Source organism: Notothenia rossii (assembly GCF_949606895.1).
Source record: "Notothenia rossii genome assembly, chromosome: 6".
In the NCBI taxonomy this organism is placed as follows: domain Eukaryota; kingdom Metazoa; phylum Chordata; class Actinopteri; order Perciformes; family Nototheniidae; genus Notothenia; species Notothenia rossii.
In genome coordinates, this window is record NC_136909.1 from 3,681,931 (window position 1) to 3,698,025 (window position 16,095).

The 16,095-nt window shown below is 42.6% G+C and overlaps 3 protein-coding genes across 6 annotated transcripts in view; 1 reads left to right on the forward strand and 2 right to left on the reverse strand.

The window, feature by feature from the left end:
- LOC307044027 (uncharacterized protein) overlaps positions 1–16,095 on the reverse strand; it is a 219,361-nt gene that overhangs the window by 53,952 nt on the left and 149,314 nt on the right. For 2 of the 4 annotated variants that reach the window (XM_079689040.1, XM_079689041.1), the window contains exon 2: positions 11,349–12,791. The exons of 1 other annotated variant lie outside the window; for it this stretch is intronic. In XM_079689040.1, coding sequence (XP_079545166.1) covers positions 11,602–12,791 — 1,190 coding nt within the window. In that variant the 3' untranslated portion in view covers positions 11,349–11,601. Of the gene's footprint in view, positions 1–11,348; positions 12,792–13,320; positions 14,184–16,095 lie in introns of those variants that run through there. One more of the 4 variants, XM_079689043.1, reaches the window with a different exon arrangement.
- On the reverse strand, positions 3,414–5,725 carry LOC307042839 (phosphatidate cytidylyltransferase 2-like; the record flags this gene model as incomplete). Its single annotated transcript, XM_079687005.1, has 4 exons — positions 5,498–5,725; positions 4,962–5,081; positions 4,722–4,825; positions 3,414–3,534 (listed from the first exon to the last, which is right to left on the reverse strand). Exons 1-4 carry the CDS (start codon positions 5,636–5,638, stop codon positions 3,414–3,416), a joined length of 486 nt encoding a protein of 161 aa, XP_079543131.1. The 5' UTR covers positions 5,639–5,725.
- LOC307044026 (E3 SUMO-protein ligase ZBED1-like) lies at positions 8,705–12,145 on the forward strand. Its single transcript, XM_079689039.1, has 2 exons — positions 8,705–9,496; positions 10,104–12,145. Exons 1-2 carry the CDS (start codon positions 9,025–9,027, stop codon positions 11,117–11,119), a joined length of 1,488 nt encoding a protein of 495 aa, XP_079545165.1. The 5' UTR covers positions 8,705–9,024; the 3' UTR covers positions 11,120–12,145.

The following is a 16,095-nucleotide window of genomic DNA, read 5'->3' on the forward strand; positions in this document are numbered from 1 at the left end:
CAATGGCGTACAGCCATTGCTCCGTTTTCATGTTTTTTTAACATGTTTTTCACAAACATTTTCACACGCTAGGAGCATAGGAATAATTCAATTCGGTTCGTCATGATCTGTAGATGTGATTTGCCCCCGAGCACCCCTGGGTAAATTACCGTACAGCCAATCACAATGCGTACAATGCGTGACGTCATTGGTAAGAGACGGCCCCCGAACACATCTGGTACCGACACCGGCGCAGTACCAGCAGGGCCATCTACATTACAACCAGCGTACCAGCCGCCGCAGTACCAGCCGCTGTATAATAGCTATGCTATTCTGGGGGCGGCTGTTGTAAATTCCCCTTGTTTTCCTTGATCTTTGTTATATCGTTCGTGTTTTAGTCAGGCACATTTAGGGACAGCTAAAGTAGCGCAGCTGCGGGTCCTCGAGCTGTTTTGCACATGTGTGTTTTTGAAGCTGACCGTTGAGCGGCCCGACCAAGCAAAGAGGCAGAGGCAGAGAGTTCAAAGGTAACCCGGTGTGGGCATTTAGTAAATCATGGGCACATGATTCACAGCCTCAATATGACTGTTACTCGTGAACACAGTCACCAGCCACAAGGTTCTCACCCACACCACCTGTCCACTGACAGGGGAAACAGAGCCTAAATACACACACACTAATCAGGCCAATAAGACACAGGTGGGGGGGGGGGGGGGGGAGGAGAGAACACAGGGCACCAGGTAAACACAATCACCAGCCACAGACAAAACGGGAGGGGGAACACTTTCAAACTAAACCACATGTGCAATATTACAAGGCCCGAAGCCGTCAGTCCATAGTAACGAAGTTACCTTGGTTACAGCGTTCATGACAGGACATTTTTGCGGTCACATCGTCACATGCGTAACTACCATCGTCACATAGAGAATGCGTTCGTGGAGAATGTGACCATATACTGTATGCAGATCTTTAGTGTTGGTAATGTTATAAGATTGTATGCATAGTGTCCTGCTGAGTCAGTTTGTTAATGAGTCTATTGATGTCCCGTTTTTAGCTGCCATGTTGTTCAGAAATGGAGCTAATGCTAGCTAGTTAGCTAAGTTAAGCTATTCAGTGATAGTGTGTGGATGAGGAACTAACTTAGCCTTTATTAGCCATGTGTTTATTGCAACGTGTCTAATGTGTTTTAGCACTCCCGTACGTGCTGCCCCTCCCTTCCCTGCTCTCAACGTGAACGCGCAGCGCGCAGAGCAGACAGTCACTAAGTCAGACAGGCCACGGCGGGTGTGTGGTGCAGCAGCACGCAGCAACACGATTAAAAGTGCCCTAGTGACGACCAAGTAAGTAACCACCAGGTAACAAATACAGCGAGTGTATTGTTTAATCCCCTAAATCAGATGCCAAACTAAACTATAACTTCAATTCTTTTCTTGCATCCATCCATTTAGTCTCGTGGTGCACTTTTCGTCCTCCCCTAGCTTCAGATTGGACCCCCCTAAGTCATTTAGAATAATACAAATAAATGTTAAAATAATATTTTTTTTGATAATAAATCAGTAAAATCAGGCAAAAATAAGAATTAAATAACCCTAACCCTAAAACCGAAATAAAGTAATCAAAAACCGAAAAGAAACTAACGAAGCCCGCATGCCCTTTTTTTCTTCTCTTGAGCACCTGCCTCTATAAATGTCTGTGCACGCCACTGGTAAGAACCAAGCTAATATAAAGTCCAACGACTGTACTTCCTGTCTCTATGTCAACTCTCAAACCGGAGTGCTGTTTTGGATGAAGCTGCTCCAGCAAAAACATCACAACAAATAAGATTCCCCAGTAACTGTAGTGGAAAACTGTTCACAGAACCTCCTGTAGTAACCCACCATACCCAAAAGCCTTTGGAGTTCCTTTTTGGTTTTGGGCTGTGGATATTCAGATATTGCTCTGACCTTGGCCAGATCTGGAGCCACACAACCTTGACCCACCACATGGCCAAGGTATGTCACTGTGGCTTTTGCAAAGGCACATTTGGTCAAATTAATAGTCATATGTGCGTCCGCCAATCGTTCAAACAGCATATCAATGCGCTGAACATGGGAAGTCCAAGTATCACTGCAAATTACCAAATCGTCTAGATACATAGTATAGCCCTCTAAACCCGACACAACGCGATTCATTAAACTTTGGAACGTATCGGGAGCATTTTTCAACCTGAATGGCATTACTTTATACGAATAAAGTCCAGATGGTATGATAAATGCCGATATTTCTTGTGCCCGTTTGGAGAAGGGGACCTGCCAATAACCTTTAAGCAAATCTCAGTCCAGTCAGTTTGTGAAGGAATGTCTCAAAACAGACATAGATACTTAAGTACCAATGCTGAGAGTTCATGTCTTGATTCCGGCAAATGAGAAAATAACCCGTCTAAATTACCTAGCGATTCAGAATTTCTCAAACAACCACAGAGCAAACTATCATGAGGTTCAGGCACTCTATCTCCCTCATGCGGCAAACCATGTGATGTCACAGCAAGAGCTGGATGATCTCTGTCCTTCATCACCTGTGTCTGTGTTAACTTCACGTACGTGGTAATGTTTCAGAAGATCTACATGACAGAGGCGTTTGGTCTTCCTCCGTTCTGGTGTTGCCACAACATAATTTAGGTCAGACCTTTTTTCAATGACAGTGTATGGATCAGTATACTTAGCCTGAAATGGGGAACCAACAATAGGCATAAGTGATAGAACCTGGTCACCTGGATTAAACTCCTGTCGTGCCGAACCACGGTCATATAACTTTTTAATTTGACTTTGAGACAAAGACAGCTTTTCCTGTGCCATACTTAAAGCTACAAACAAACGATTTACATAATCAGCTAAGCTCTCTGGTGGCACAGTGTCAACACAACCATCTTTCAGCACTGCCAAGGGACCACGTACAACATGTCCGAAGACCAACTCATTAGGGCTAAAATCCGTACTTTCTTGTAGAGCCTCCCTTGCACCCAAAATTAACCATGGAAGACCCTCTTCCCAGTCTCCATCTAGTTCAGTACAGTATGCATGTAGCAAGAATGAAACCTTTCCAAGGCACCTTGGCTTTGAGCATGGTAAGCTGTTGATTGGTTCTTTTTAATTTTCAAAAGCTTCAACACTTGACCAAACATGTGAGAAGAGAAGTTGGAACCTTGATCACTCTGGATGACTTTAGGAATACCAAATATCAAAATAAACTGCAACAACAACGCCTTAACTACAGCTTTAGTTCTAATCGACCTCAAATGACGTGGAATGAAGTTTTTGGTCGTTTTTGTTTTTTCTCTGATGTGTTTTTCGCTCACACACAAATCACTGCCAGTGTCCCGGGTCAGCAGGGTGTCCTCGGGGTACTGCCCTCTCTCTCTCCTCCCACTCAGGGTGAGCCACAGTCGGTGAGGGGGTCTAGGCCATGACGTCCTCCAGCGCCGGCAGGAAACCCTTCTCCGTCAGGTGAGCCTTCAGGGAGTTGAAGATGTGGAGCTGCTGGTCGATGCTCAGTGCCAGGAGCTGCTGGATCACCTTGCTGAGGTTCAGGCCCCGAGAGGAGAGGGGAGATAATTAGGGAGGGAAATTACTAAGATTAGAACCATCGAATCTCATTATCGATACAAAATAAATTGATGGGCGGTAGAAGAATAATTACAAAAAATATGAAAATAACCTTTAAAGATGGGGTAGGTAATTTTGGAGAAACCAGCTCGAGTGAGCAAGAATATAAAAATACACAGCCGGAAAAAATCTGCCACTTCCTTACAGAGCCCCTCCTCCAACACACACAAACGCGCACATGACCAATGAGGGCACGAGATAAGTTTGTGCACAGATGGAAAGCTGCAGGTAGGGCATCCAGCTATTTTAGCCGGGCCGGCTAAAATGATTGGTCGTGCTTTTTACAGTGCTACGGCTTCCACAGATGACATTTTTTAATGAATTTTTTGTCAAATATTCATTGCTATCGGGATGTTAAGAGCATTCCATGAAATATAACAAAAAGTGTATCTCGAGCCGGTTTCTCAAACGTGCCTACCCCAGCTTTAAGTGTATTTATTTATTTGTATTATATATACTATTTTGTATGTTCTCTCCCAGTATGACTATGTATGTCATTAAGTATGGTATTCCTGTCATGCTATGTTCTGTCTTTGTTATCTCTTGTTGGCTGTTCTGTTTGTCTTCTATGTTGAAAATAAGTCTCTACCATTGCTAACACTTTTATGGTTCTTCTCAATAAAAATGTTTGAAACAAAAAATATGAACATGTTAAATTTGAGAGTTCGAGCTGGAACCACGTGCTTTATCTGCTTTCAGTTCATTTATAAAAAGTGCTGGAGCTTGACTACATAGCATTTTTACAGCCTGATCTACATAGTAAACTCAAAGGCACCCTACAGCGATATTGACCAATACTGAAAAGTCTCAAACAAAATTCAGTTTTCATACTTTAGTTTCATGTTTGTATATGTATTCAGTGTCAGAGGAAGACATACAACAACTCAAGAGGAGACAGAGATAACTCTTTAATGGTTATTAGCAAGCTAGCTAATTGAATGTTCAACCAACAGTTTGTTTTCTTCATGAAATAAAATGCTTTGTCTAACAGTCAGGAATAAAATAAATAACCACTAACTTTGATGATGAATTCCTTCACTGTCACTGTACATTGCTAATTAGGTTATACAACATATGAACAAACCATAGCTGTGTGTTTACCTGATGAAGCTGGCAATGTAGACGTTAACAAATGTGGCCATGAGGTACTGGCAGTCGAACCGGTCCATAATGCCACCGTGACCCGGGATCGTGTTGGCAAAATCCTGGAAGAACAGAGAACAGTACATGTGATCACTTAGACTGCTGTTATGAATATAATATAAATGGAGCAAAGACAACAGACATTAAAAGGGATAGTTGGATTGTTTTGAAGTAAACAAACGTGTCAGAAATCCCTACTTTGATCTTGAAGGCTCTCTTGGAGCCGCTGGCGAAGAATCCTCCGAAGGGTCCCATGATGGAGGCGAAGGAGGAGAGAGCAATGCTGTGGATCTGGAACGGATACAGACGCACCGTGGTCTGCGGAGACAAGGAACATGTGTCAGACTGAAACAGAGACCAGCAGTTCAATCAAACTAAACTAGTTACTAGTTATTTGACTAAAATAGGACTTGCATCCCCAGGCTTTTAGTATCAAAATCAAACCTGGCTGAGAAAAATATGATAATGTTTGACCTGTTAAGAATAAACTGTCTATATTTTTCTATAGCGTTAAAGAGATCCTGTATTATATCGGCTTGGCATTGTCCACTTCCAAAGTGTTTGAAAGGTTGCGACACAAATACATTATTCTGCAAATACTACGGATCCCTCTTGTCTTTTGGCATACTGGATTTGCAATATAGTGATTTTATTGTTTCATAGTTAAGTTCATGTTTATATGATGTGTGATGCCAGAAAACAGGAAGGACAGCTGAAAGTCAGGAGAGTCTTACCCATTCAGTGAAGGACTCCAGGACGGAGGGCAGGGTGTAGTCCTGCGGCGAGAAAAGCTCTGACGGCTCGCAGTCCACCTGGAACCGGTTGGAGTTGCTGTTGAACTCCACCGGGCAGACGAAGTAACGGCAGCCGGACATCACGTATGAGAGCTGGGGGAGAACAAGGTTCAAACACTATCACAGTTTCTTTCTTGTTAATTTACAACTTTATAATGAGTTATTTCCCAGACTAATACACCCTTCCGCTGGCTTTTAACCGCCATAGGCCCCAACACACTGTAATATCCTTCTCTATGTGAACATAGAAAAACAAAAATCACAGGATTGATGTGTCTTGTACGCTGAGTTGATCTTATCCGCTTCACAAATGTTGTTTTAGATGATTGCTTTCCCTTTGATTTAACATGCACTGATTTCTCTGCTTGAATATTTCTGGCTGTGAAAAAAAAGGGAAGATAATCAGGGCTCGACATTAACGACTGCCTGATGGCCCGGGGCCATCTCGTATTTAGCTCGGGCAATGAAGCCTCACCTGCTGGTTGCTCTATCGGGCAATCTATTATGCCAGTATCATGCAGCTCGTGGATCCAGTAATGAGTGACCCGACAGTAAAACTAAATATATCTATAACTAGTTTAGGTAGTTTGAGAGGTAATTAAAATAGCTACGTGTGATATTCTAACCTGAAGAGTGTGTTTTATTCCGCTCACCGCTGCATGTGATCATGCAAAACGAAAACGAAAGCTATTTTACGCTCTGAAATCTGAAAAACTATTTTTATTCCAGATGGATTCTCAGAAATCATTTGAAAGTGACACAGACACATTGGATTAAAGGTGGAGTAGGTAAGTTTGAGAAACCGGCTCGAGATACACTTTTTTTAATATTCCATGGAATGCTCTTAACATCCCAATAGCAATTAATATCTTAAGTGCTTTGACAAAAAAATCCAATCTGTGGAAGCCGTAGCACTGTAAAAAGCACGACCAATAATTTTAGCCGGCCCTGCCTGTCAGCCTTCCATCTGTGCACCTATTTACCTCGTGCCCTCATTGGTAATGTATGCGTTTGTGTGTGTTGGAGGAGGGGCTCTGTAAGGAAGTGGCAGATTTGTTCCGGCTGTGTATTTTCAAATTCTAGCGCACTCGAGCTGGTTTCTCCGAAATTACCTACCCCACCTTTAACCTATGGATTAACCTTCAGCAGCATTTTTATCGTTTTAATGCCATTGAAGACAACTTTTGATCAGACAACAATGAAGGTAAGACATATTGCCGTGTTTGCTACCTGATGCCACGTGTTGTGATGTCTGTTTTTCCCACGATGCTAATCGATATGTTGGATGTGCAGTTATGATAAGTAATAAGGGTGTTATACCGTGTTTTCTGTGCAAACGGCGTAAGCATTTTTTTCGTTCAGGGCTAATTCAGAGGCTCAGCGTTAGCCTTGCAAAAAACAAATCATCAGTTAGCTGAGTTTCTTCCCGTTACATGGATATGGAACATTCATAGTTTAAATATTAAGATGCCCTCAGACGCTTTTTCCTGCAGATTATGCGCCCGCCGGCGGGGGGATGGGGCTTAACAGGTTAAGAGAAGAGCTTGAATATTAAAAAATACAAACTCTTTTGGCTCCTTCCTGTCCTTCTACTGGGTTTTTCTTGGCTTTGTACTGGCTATCTTCTAGCTCTATTCAGGTTTTTAGAGTTTTTTTCTAGCTCTTTCCCTGATCATTTTCAGAACCTGAAGGCTCTATACAGACTATCTTCTGGTTCTCCTCTGGATCCATCCACTATCTCTTGTCTCTGTCCAGTGAATTACACTTGTGTGACCGGAGCAGGTAAAGCATACAAGAGATACTTTCAGCAATATCGGAGCACGAATTGGAAGCTTGGATGAAACACAGCGGACTTCTAAACAATGAACACCCGCAATTTAGAAGAAATAAAGTTGGGTTTTATGCGTTCTAATATTGCAATGCAAACCCATGATGTAACAACAGTATTTAAGAATAAACTAGTCATTGAATGCTCATTTCAGTAGATTTAATCAAAGAAAAAAAACATATTGGACATGGCCTCAAGACTGTAACCTCTTCACATTCTGTTGAAATAGCCAATTACTAGCCATATCTTACACATTGCAGTTAAACCATTAATATGTGGATGAAAGTTGAACTGGATGATGTAAAATGTATGCCATCTGCTGGAAAGAAGACTTATCGCTCTGTGTGCGTTGTTTGGACAACAAAAACAGAGTGAAGCTCTCATTTCATAAACAATCCTTGAGTACAGACACCGTCCTGCAGAGAGCACACAACTCAACAGCACGTTTTTGGTCCAGCATCACTTTACAAAACGTTTGCATTAAGACACTAAGACTAGCTGGTCCATTGTAAAGGTGAGTCCACCTTAAATGAGCAGTGGGTGATCAGCAGGTGAAAGGCAGGACACGGGAACTTGGTCCTGAGGAGATGTAACGATTATTAAACAAGAAATAGTCGAGTCCAGGGGTCAAAGAAATGAACATTTGTGATTATTCGCGAATCGGTTGCAGGTGGGTGAAATCAGGCTTAGGGAGTAACGTATTACATGTAACGGCATTAGGTCATCAGGATACAAAATAGGGAAATTTATTCCCTTACAGTTACAGAAGCAAAAACAATCATAACAGGTACATTTATGTAAAACAGGGCTCATTAACAGGATAGCAACGATACAAAACATTTAGAAATAAGGAACAATACATCTAATCATCCTTTATCTCTATATGGAAACTTGGAGCCCATAATCCAAAATAAAATGGTTCATCAACAGTCAGTGGTTAGTTAACGTAGGGCTGGGCGATAATTCGATCTCGGTTCGGGATCGCGATAAAATTTTGATCGATTGCGATATTATGCTTGGGACATATTATTCGATATGACATCTTAATAAAAAGTAGGCCGCCTAGGCGCAACAACACCAGTATCAGTTTGGCTGCTGTATGCCGGTAGGACACGCCCACGAGCGAGCAGCGTGGCTACAGAGTGAGACTGAAGACAGAGGGAGAAAGGGATGAACAAAGAAGTTGTCAAAAATGAGCGAAACTAAAGAGGACCGTGAAAGTGAAATTATTGGCGAACGCGAAAGCGACACCGTAGGCCTACTAGAAGACATAGTTGACAAAAAATGTCACACCACGTCAGCTGTGTGGACATGGTTCGGTTACGACAAAAGCGACCAGGAGCAGACGAAGCCGGTCTGCAAAATATGCCGGTGGGTAGTACCAGCCAGGACGGGGAATACGACTAACCTTTTCAATCACCTGAAAAGGCACCACCCCACTAACTACACAGAGAGTGTGACACTGCGGGCTCAAGCTAGCACACCACACACGAAGCTAAGCCACACACACACGTCGCCCGGTAACATCAATAAACAACAATCCATCCAGTCGTGCTTTGCAGCCATTGCCCCGTATGAAAAACAGTCAAAGCGGAGCAAAACTATAACGAGCGCTATCACTTATTGCCTCGCTAAAGATATGATGCCCCTGTACACAGTGGAAAAAGAAGGCTTCAGGAAACTGATCAAAGTGTTAGACCCCAGGTACGAGCTCCCTGGTAGAAAATACTTTTCTCGGACGGCGATGCCACAGCTTTATAATGAATGCCGTCGTAAGGTGGAAATTCATCTGAATGATGTTAAATACTTTGCCACCACCACCGATCTATGGTCTAGCCGTACATCGGAGCCATATATGAGTCTCACGATTCATTTCATTGACGAGGAGTGGGCTCTACACAGCAAATGCTTACAGACAGCATACTTCCCAGAGGACCATACTGGGGAAATCATCAGCCAGGGGCTGGAGGATGCACTCAAATCCTGGGGCCTTAGGGAAGACCGACAGGTGTGCATCACAACAGACAACGGTGCAAACGTTGTCAAGGCTGTTTCCCTCAAAGGCTGGTCCCGGCTGCAGTGCTTTGGTCATCGACTGCACCTTGCCATTGGTAAGTTCATGATGATAGGCTAATAATAAAAAAAGTTCATGATGATGTCAAAGGCTACATTTTCAGCTCTAATAATAGCTCAGTGTAATGATTCGTATTCTTATACACTGTTGCCCATAAAGCTGGAATAAAATGTATATTTTTACCTCTTCTCATGAAATGATAGTAACAATGTGATTTATTCTTCATAAAGTATATTCTCAAAATTGGTAACTGGGACTCAGTAGCCTATGTAATTATTGCACCTGGTAATTACTGATGTGTATAAATTGGAATAGAAATAGGAATGTATCTGAAAACAAAATTATTTCACTTTACATGCCTCAATAAACCAATGTACAGGCTATCACTTTATAACTATTGATACTGATACTAGGTGATAATTCGATCATTACTAACATTTTGCATCTAAGATGTATTTGAATGAAGAGTTTATATTCTATCACTGTACTCAACTTAAATTGAGGAAAAATATGTTTATGTGTGTAGTCTAATTGATTTTCATATCAAGGATGTCATGACAATATTATGATTTATTATTATAAGACAGAAACTAATTTTTAAATAATACTTAATACTAATAATACTACATTTTTGTCATCTACAGAGCGAAGTGTGAGAGACAAGAGAATAGAGAGAGCCATGGGTGTGAGCAAAAAAGTGGTTAGTACTTTCTCATACTCATGGAAGAAGAAAAAAGAACTAACAGCTGCACAAAAGGAGCTCGACCTACCTGAGCACCGGTTGATGACAGAATCACCTACCAGGTGGGGTTCTCGCCATGCAATGATAGCACGAGTACTGGAGCAGGAGAAGGTCATTTCAAAGGTTTTATCTGCTGATAGAAAAACAAGGCACCTGGCTCTCTCATGGCAAGACATTGAGGTCTTGGAGTCTGTACACAAGGCCCTTAATCCACTTGTTGAGTTCACTGATGCCCTCTCTGGTGAAGCACATGTCAGTGTCTCTTGTGTGAAACCTGTCCTACAGCTCTTCAATACAGAGGTCTTGAAGCCAGGAGAGGATGACACAGAGCTAACGAAGGCCATCAAAACTACTATCACCACATATTTGAATGAAAAGTATGATGATGATGCCACTGATGACCTCCTTAACATGGCATCTCTTGTTGATCCTCGGTTCAAGACCCGCTACATCCAAGGTGACAAGGTAGAGGCTGTGAAATCCAGAGCTGTGGCACAGATCCTGGGTGACTGTCAGAGCACACCACAGTCTACTCTCACACCTACAGCTACTGCTACTGCTACAGCTTCAGCTCCACCAGCCAAAATGCAGAGGAAGACACTGGGCAGCTTTTTCAAGAAGTCCTACTCTGTTTCTACCTCTAGTCTAACAGATGAGCAGGATGTTGAGGCTGAACTGAACAGTTACCTGCTAGCTCCAGAAGTAGACGGTGAGACCAACCCCCTGGCATGGTGGAAAATCCACTGCACATCATACCCCAGAGTGAGCTTCCTGGCAAAGCGGTATCTATGTATTCCTGCCACCAGCTCACCCTCAGAGCGTGCTTTTAGTACAAGTGGCAATATTGTGTCCTGCCATAGAGCAGCTTTAAAGCCAGATGTGGTGAACAGACTTGTCTTTCTTGCAAAAAACCTGTAATGGGGTAAATGATGTTCATTACTGCACAAGATGTAGAATAACTGTGACTGGTTTACTATGTTTACACATTACACATGTTTTTTATGTTTAGCACTTTAATGTGTCAGAGGGTCTGACCCACTTGGTTTTGTACTGCCTTGGTTTTGTACAAATATTTGAGATTATTATTATTTAATAATTGTTTTTTTTTTTTTTATTCTGTATGAGCGAAAGCATTTTGTTCTCACTATTGGAAGGCATTAAACTTTATTATAAAGTTTCAGTGAATCTCTTGTTTCTTCAAGCTTCAGGATGTCCCTCACACTGGCAGCATCTGCAAAAACTACATATCGTGATAAGAATCGAGATCGATCAATATGGAAAAACATATCGTGATAACATTTTTTTCCATATCGCCCAGCCCTAAGTTAACGTATACATCAGAAAATCAGTATGTTAATCCAGTGAGACAGATTTTGCTCATGTGTGAACTGTCATAAGACTTATTCATTGTCCTCTCCATCAGCTTCTGTTTCCATGTGTTCAGCTGAGCGGCTTATTGGAGGCTCTATCTCTCTGTGGGTATTTCTCAATGTCGAGGAGGCTTGCTTGGTAGCAGATGTATTCTGGACATTTGAACAGTCCTTCGGCGGCACTCGATGACGTAGTATCCTTGAAATAGTGGCTCTGGAGCAGCTTTCCTCGACATTGAGAAACACCCCTTTATCCTCAGTTTGAATTTCATTAAGCTGTGAGGACTGACGACTAACACACTTGTGTCTTTTGAAATGACTATACCATTTAAATCTTTTGTCACAAACATTGCAGCTGTATATTTTCTCTCCTGTGTGGACTCTCATGTGTGTCTTTAAATTTGTATTCTGTGCAAAAGCTTTCTTACAAACTGAGCAGCTGTGTGGTTTCTCTCCTGTGTGGATTCTCATGTGTTCCTTTAAACTTCCATTCTGTGAAAAAGCTTTCTTACAGACTGAGCAGCTGTGTGGTTTCTCTTCTGTGTGGATTCTCATGTGTTCCTTTAAACTTCCACTCCGTGAAAAAGCTTTCTTACAAACTGAGCAGTTGTGTGGTTTCTCTCCTGTGTGGATTCTCATGTGTTGATTTTTACTTCGTTTCTGTGCAAAAGATTTCGTACACACTGAGCAGCCAAATTGTTTTTTTACAGCACTACGGCTTGAAACACTGACAAATTCTTGTTTATTTTTCAGTGAGTTTGAGTCTGACGCAGGTTCTCTGGTCTCCTTCCAATCAGCACTGTGTTCAGTGTGAGGTTCAAAAGAGTCTCCAGCGTCAGGTTCAGAAGATTCTCCAGTGTCGTCCTCAGTCTTTGGTTGTAAACCGCTCTCTGGATCTGAGTTCCTGGCTGGTTCTGGTCCTCGACAGTCATCTCCATCAGCTTCTGTTTCCATGTGTTCAGTTTGTCTTTGATGAGGCTGTGAGGACTGAGGTTTCTCTTTATCATCTTCACTCTTCACAGGGTCAGGAGTGAAAGTGGACTTGGTGATATCAGCCTCCTCCAGCTCCTGAAGCTGCTCTCCCTCCCGACTGATCCTGAGTTCCTCCTGTTCCTGCTTTACGTGTGGGGGGGGCTCTGCGTCCTCCTGGTCCAGACTGGTGCTCCACTCCTGCTGATCAGGGAGAACCTCTTCTTTAACCACCACCAGCTGCTGGACATCTGCAGGAAACAGGAAACACACAGTCAGAACAAACTGCTTAGCATTTAAAAATCTAATCACCACAATGGGAGACATGTTGCAGGCCTAATAGATGCCTTTGTTTTTACTTTCATATCATCTTTCTTAGTCCCACCCAGAGTTTCCGTTTTCTTTTGCCGGTAAGATGTCCGTTAAAGTTGAAATCTTCCGGACAAAATGAGAAAAGTGCCGGCCAAAGGTCTTCTTTTTTATTTATTGAGCTTTAAAACAAATTGATATGATTTGATATTAAACAAACAAATTACAGTAGATTAACTAAATTATTCAAAAGTGTACAGTAATTTATAAAAACACGGGAATAATAAATGGAGCGCTCTCTCCCTCTCCTGACAGCCCGTCAGTATCCGTCTCATGCAGCTCGCTGATGGAGTAATGAGTGACCCGACAGTAAAAATAAACATATTTATAACTAGTTTAGGTAGTTTGAGCGGTAATTAAAATAGCTACTTGTGATTTTCTAACCTAAAGTGTATGTTTTGCTCCGCTCACCGCTGCAGGTGATGATGCAGAGCTGCATGTCGACTCGTCAGCAGCAGCTGATCTCTCTCTCCCGTCAGATTAGACTTCAGTCGCGTTTATCTCCATATCGATCAGATCTAGCTCTAGCTAATGATAGGACTACCTGCCTATTAAAAGACACCTAAACAATAAGCATCGCTATGCAACCGGGTGAGGCCGCAAAGTATAGTGCAGCATTATGCATTTGTTTACATGACCACCGGAACCCTAAGGCATTATCAACAGATCAACGCACAATCAAACCATACAGGACATCTCTTTCTCCACATTAAGTGTTAGACATTAGAATGGACTATTCTTGTCTGTCACATACTCTTTTGTCTGTCACATACTCTTTTGTCTGTCACATACTATTCTTGTCTGTCACATAAGTGGCGCAACTGATGCGGTATTGCGCTAAGGGGAATTTATTTTGACCGGACATTTTGACTTGAGAGATTTAGATTTGCCGATCTTCAGCATATTTTACCGGTCAAAGTCCAGTAATTACCGGCTAACGGAAACTCTGGTCCCACCTATTGTGTATTTGTTTTGTCTCAAATCACCTTATGTAGCCCAGCCCCTTTCCACTTCCAGTTCAAAATGAAAAAGGGGTTTTTCTTCTGGTTTAGCACTAGCTGCAATGAATTGTATTGTATTTGGGATGGTGTGCCCATTCTCTCTCGCTCGCGCCACACATACACACCCCCTCCCGGTCCTCCCGATGGCCTATCGGTGCCTGCCGGTGAGCGTGGAAGTGTGGTCTGCCGCAAGCGGGCGGCAGGAGCGGGGCTGTAAGCATCAGCTTGTAGATTTTAAACTCGAAACTCTGAAACTATGGGGCGGCCAAGGACAAAAAATACACATGCGTTAATCGCGTAAAAATAATTAGTGCTGTTAAAAAAAAAAATCCGTTAACTTGACAGCCCTAATAAAAATATATTAAAAACATGTCTATGAAGTGTTTTGCTCAAAATACCAAACAGATCACCCATTCTAGCCATGCCTCATATCCCTCTATTTCACTTCCTGTTTCAAAAGTGCTGATTTGGGGTATAAAGCTTAAAAAAAAAGGAGGGGGCTGAGCTCAAGCGGGAAATTCTACCGGCAGCTACCATCTAAACCAGTGACCATCAATTGGTGGGCCTGCCAGACATTCAAATCCGGCCCACATGGCGGACCCCTCCAACAGAATCCAACAGAGAGGCAGCAGCTACGGGACAGTAACACTGCATGAACAGTCTGCTTTATGTGCTCCGCAGTAGCCCCAATACAAGCCCCGGCGAGTTACGAGACCCCACACCCCATGTCAACAACTTCAAAATGCTGGGCTATATATAAAAATCGCTGGCCCCCGAAAGTGTCTCTTGGATTAATTTTGGCCCTTGGACTAAATACTGCCATATCATGGATTATGAAGGATTATTTCTGAAACAGTATGGAGCTCAAAAGGCTTTCTCTCTTGCCGGTTCGGTCCACCTGTCTTTGTCCGTCATCCTTGTACGTAACTGCAAAACCAAAATGTTCCCAAACCGGAGACTTCAATGATGCTGGAGGATTTTCGAGCTCAACTTTATCTGCGTTCGCCATTTCCTCAAATGACTGACTACATTTGAACGCATCCCTCTGACCAGCTCTCACATTGTGCCTCTCGTCCAATGAAATGACTTGCTTTCTCTATGACGCGTTGAACCCAATGTGAGCAAATTACTCTGAATGCTGAGACGCAGCACCAGGCTGAGATTACTTCCAAGAAGTTGTTCACGTTCTCAATTTTTTACGTTTAACGTTATATTCGTTCGGTACACAAGGGCCCCTACCGAAATTATTCAATACGGGTACATATACCGTTACACCCCTACTTCATAGTGTTTAATTTTGTTACGGTTATTGAATAAAATGATATAAAATAATCTCTGAATTGTTTAGTTAGTTCTAATTGGTGCAGTTTGAGAATGTACAATTGGCCCAGTCTCCTCTGATGTTACACTGCAACCTGCCTATGAGATAGAGTCCAACACATAATAATAATAATACATTATATTTATATAGCGCTTTTCTAAAACTCAAAGACGCTTGCATGCTTACACATGTCCTGCAATACACATGCTGCAGCTGCCCAGCTACTCACTGTTTGTAAAAGTAAATAAATAGTATTTTAAATTTCAATAATGTACTTTCTATACCCTGCTTCATAAACAATACTGACCTCCCTGTGCTCCTCCGAGTCTGGGGGTCCGGGGATGTGAGGACAGCGCGAGGACACAGACAGGGAGGCTGCTTTACTTCATAAAGGAAATGGCTGTCAATATTACAGCATAGGACAGCCAACCCCAATTAGCGGCCCGCGGGCCAGATCCGGCCCGCGCTGATCTGCGATAGACATGGCTCATGAAGTGTTAAATCATGATGAAAAACAACAAAAAAAGGTTGTAGAGCTATTAAAGCAGGTGCCGCTGTCGGCTAACACGGCAACCAGAAGAGTAGAGGTTTTAGCGGAGGAGTGTTTTTCCAGTCTACTCACGGATTTGAAGGAAACAGAGGCTATATCCTTAGCCATAGACTCGTCCTGTGACCGAACCGACATGGAACAGCTGTCTGTGTTCGTACGATTTTTTGACGGGAAGATATTCTGGGAAGAGCTGCTGTGTTTGCTTACTTTGCCCGGGCGCACGACCGGGGAAATAATCTTCCACGAGCTGACACAGTTCTTCGAAAAGAATGGTTTGAATGTGAGTCAAATCGTCTCTGTTGTAACCGACGGGG

Excerpts from the sequence above, each read along its gene's own strand:
- LOC307044026 (XM_079689039.1), top strand. The coding sequence starts at position 9,025 with ATGATGCCCCTGTACACAGTGGAAAAAGAAGGCTTCAGGAAACTGATC. Across the intron at positions 9,497-10,103 it reads TCGACTGCACCTTGCCATTG|AGCGAAGTGTGAGAGACAAG; the intron begins GTAAGTTCATGA and ends TGTCATCTACAG.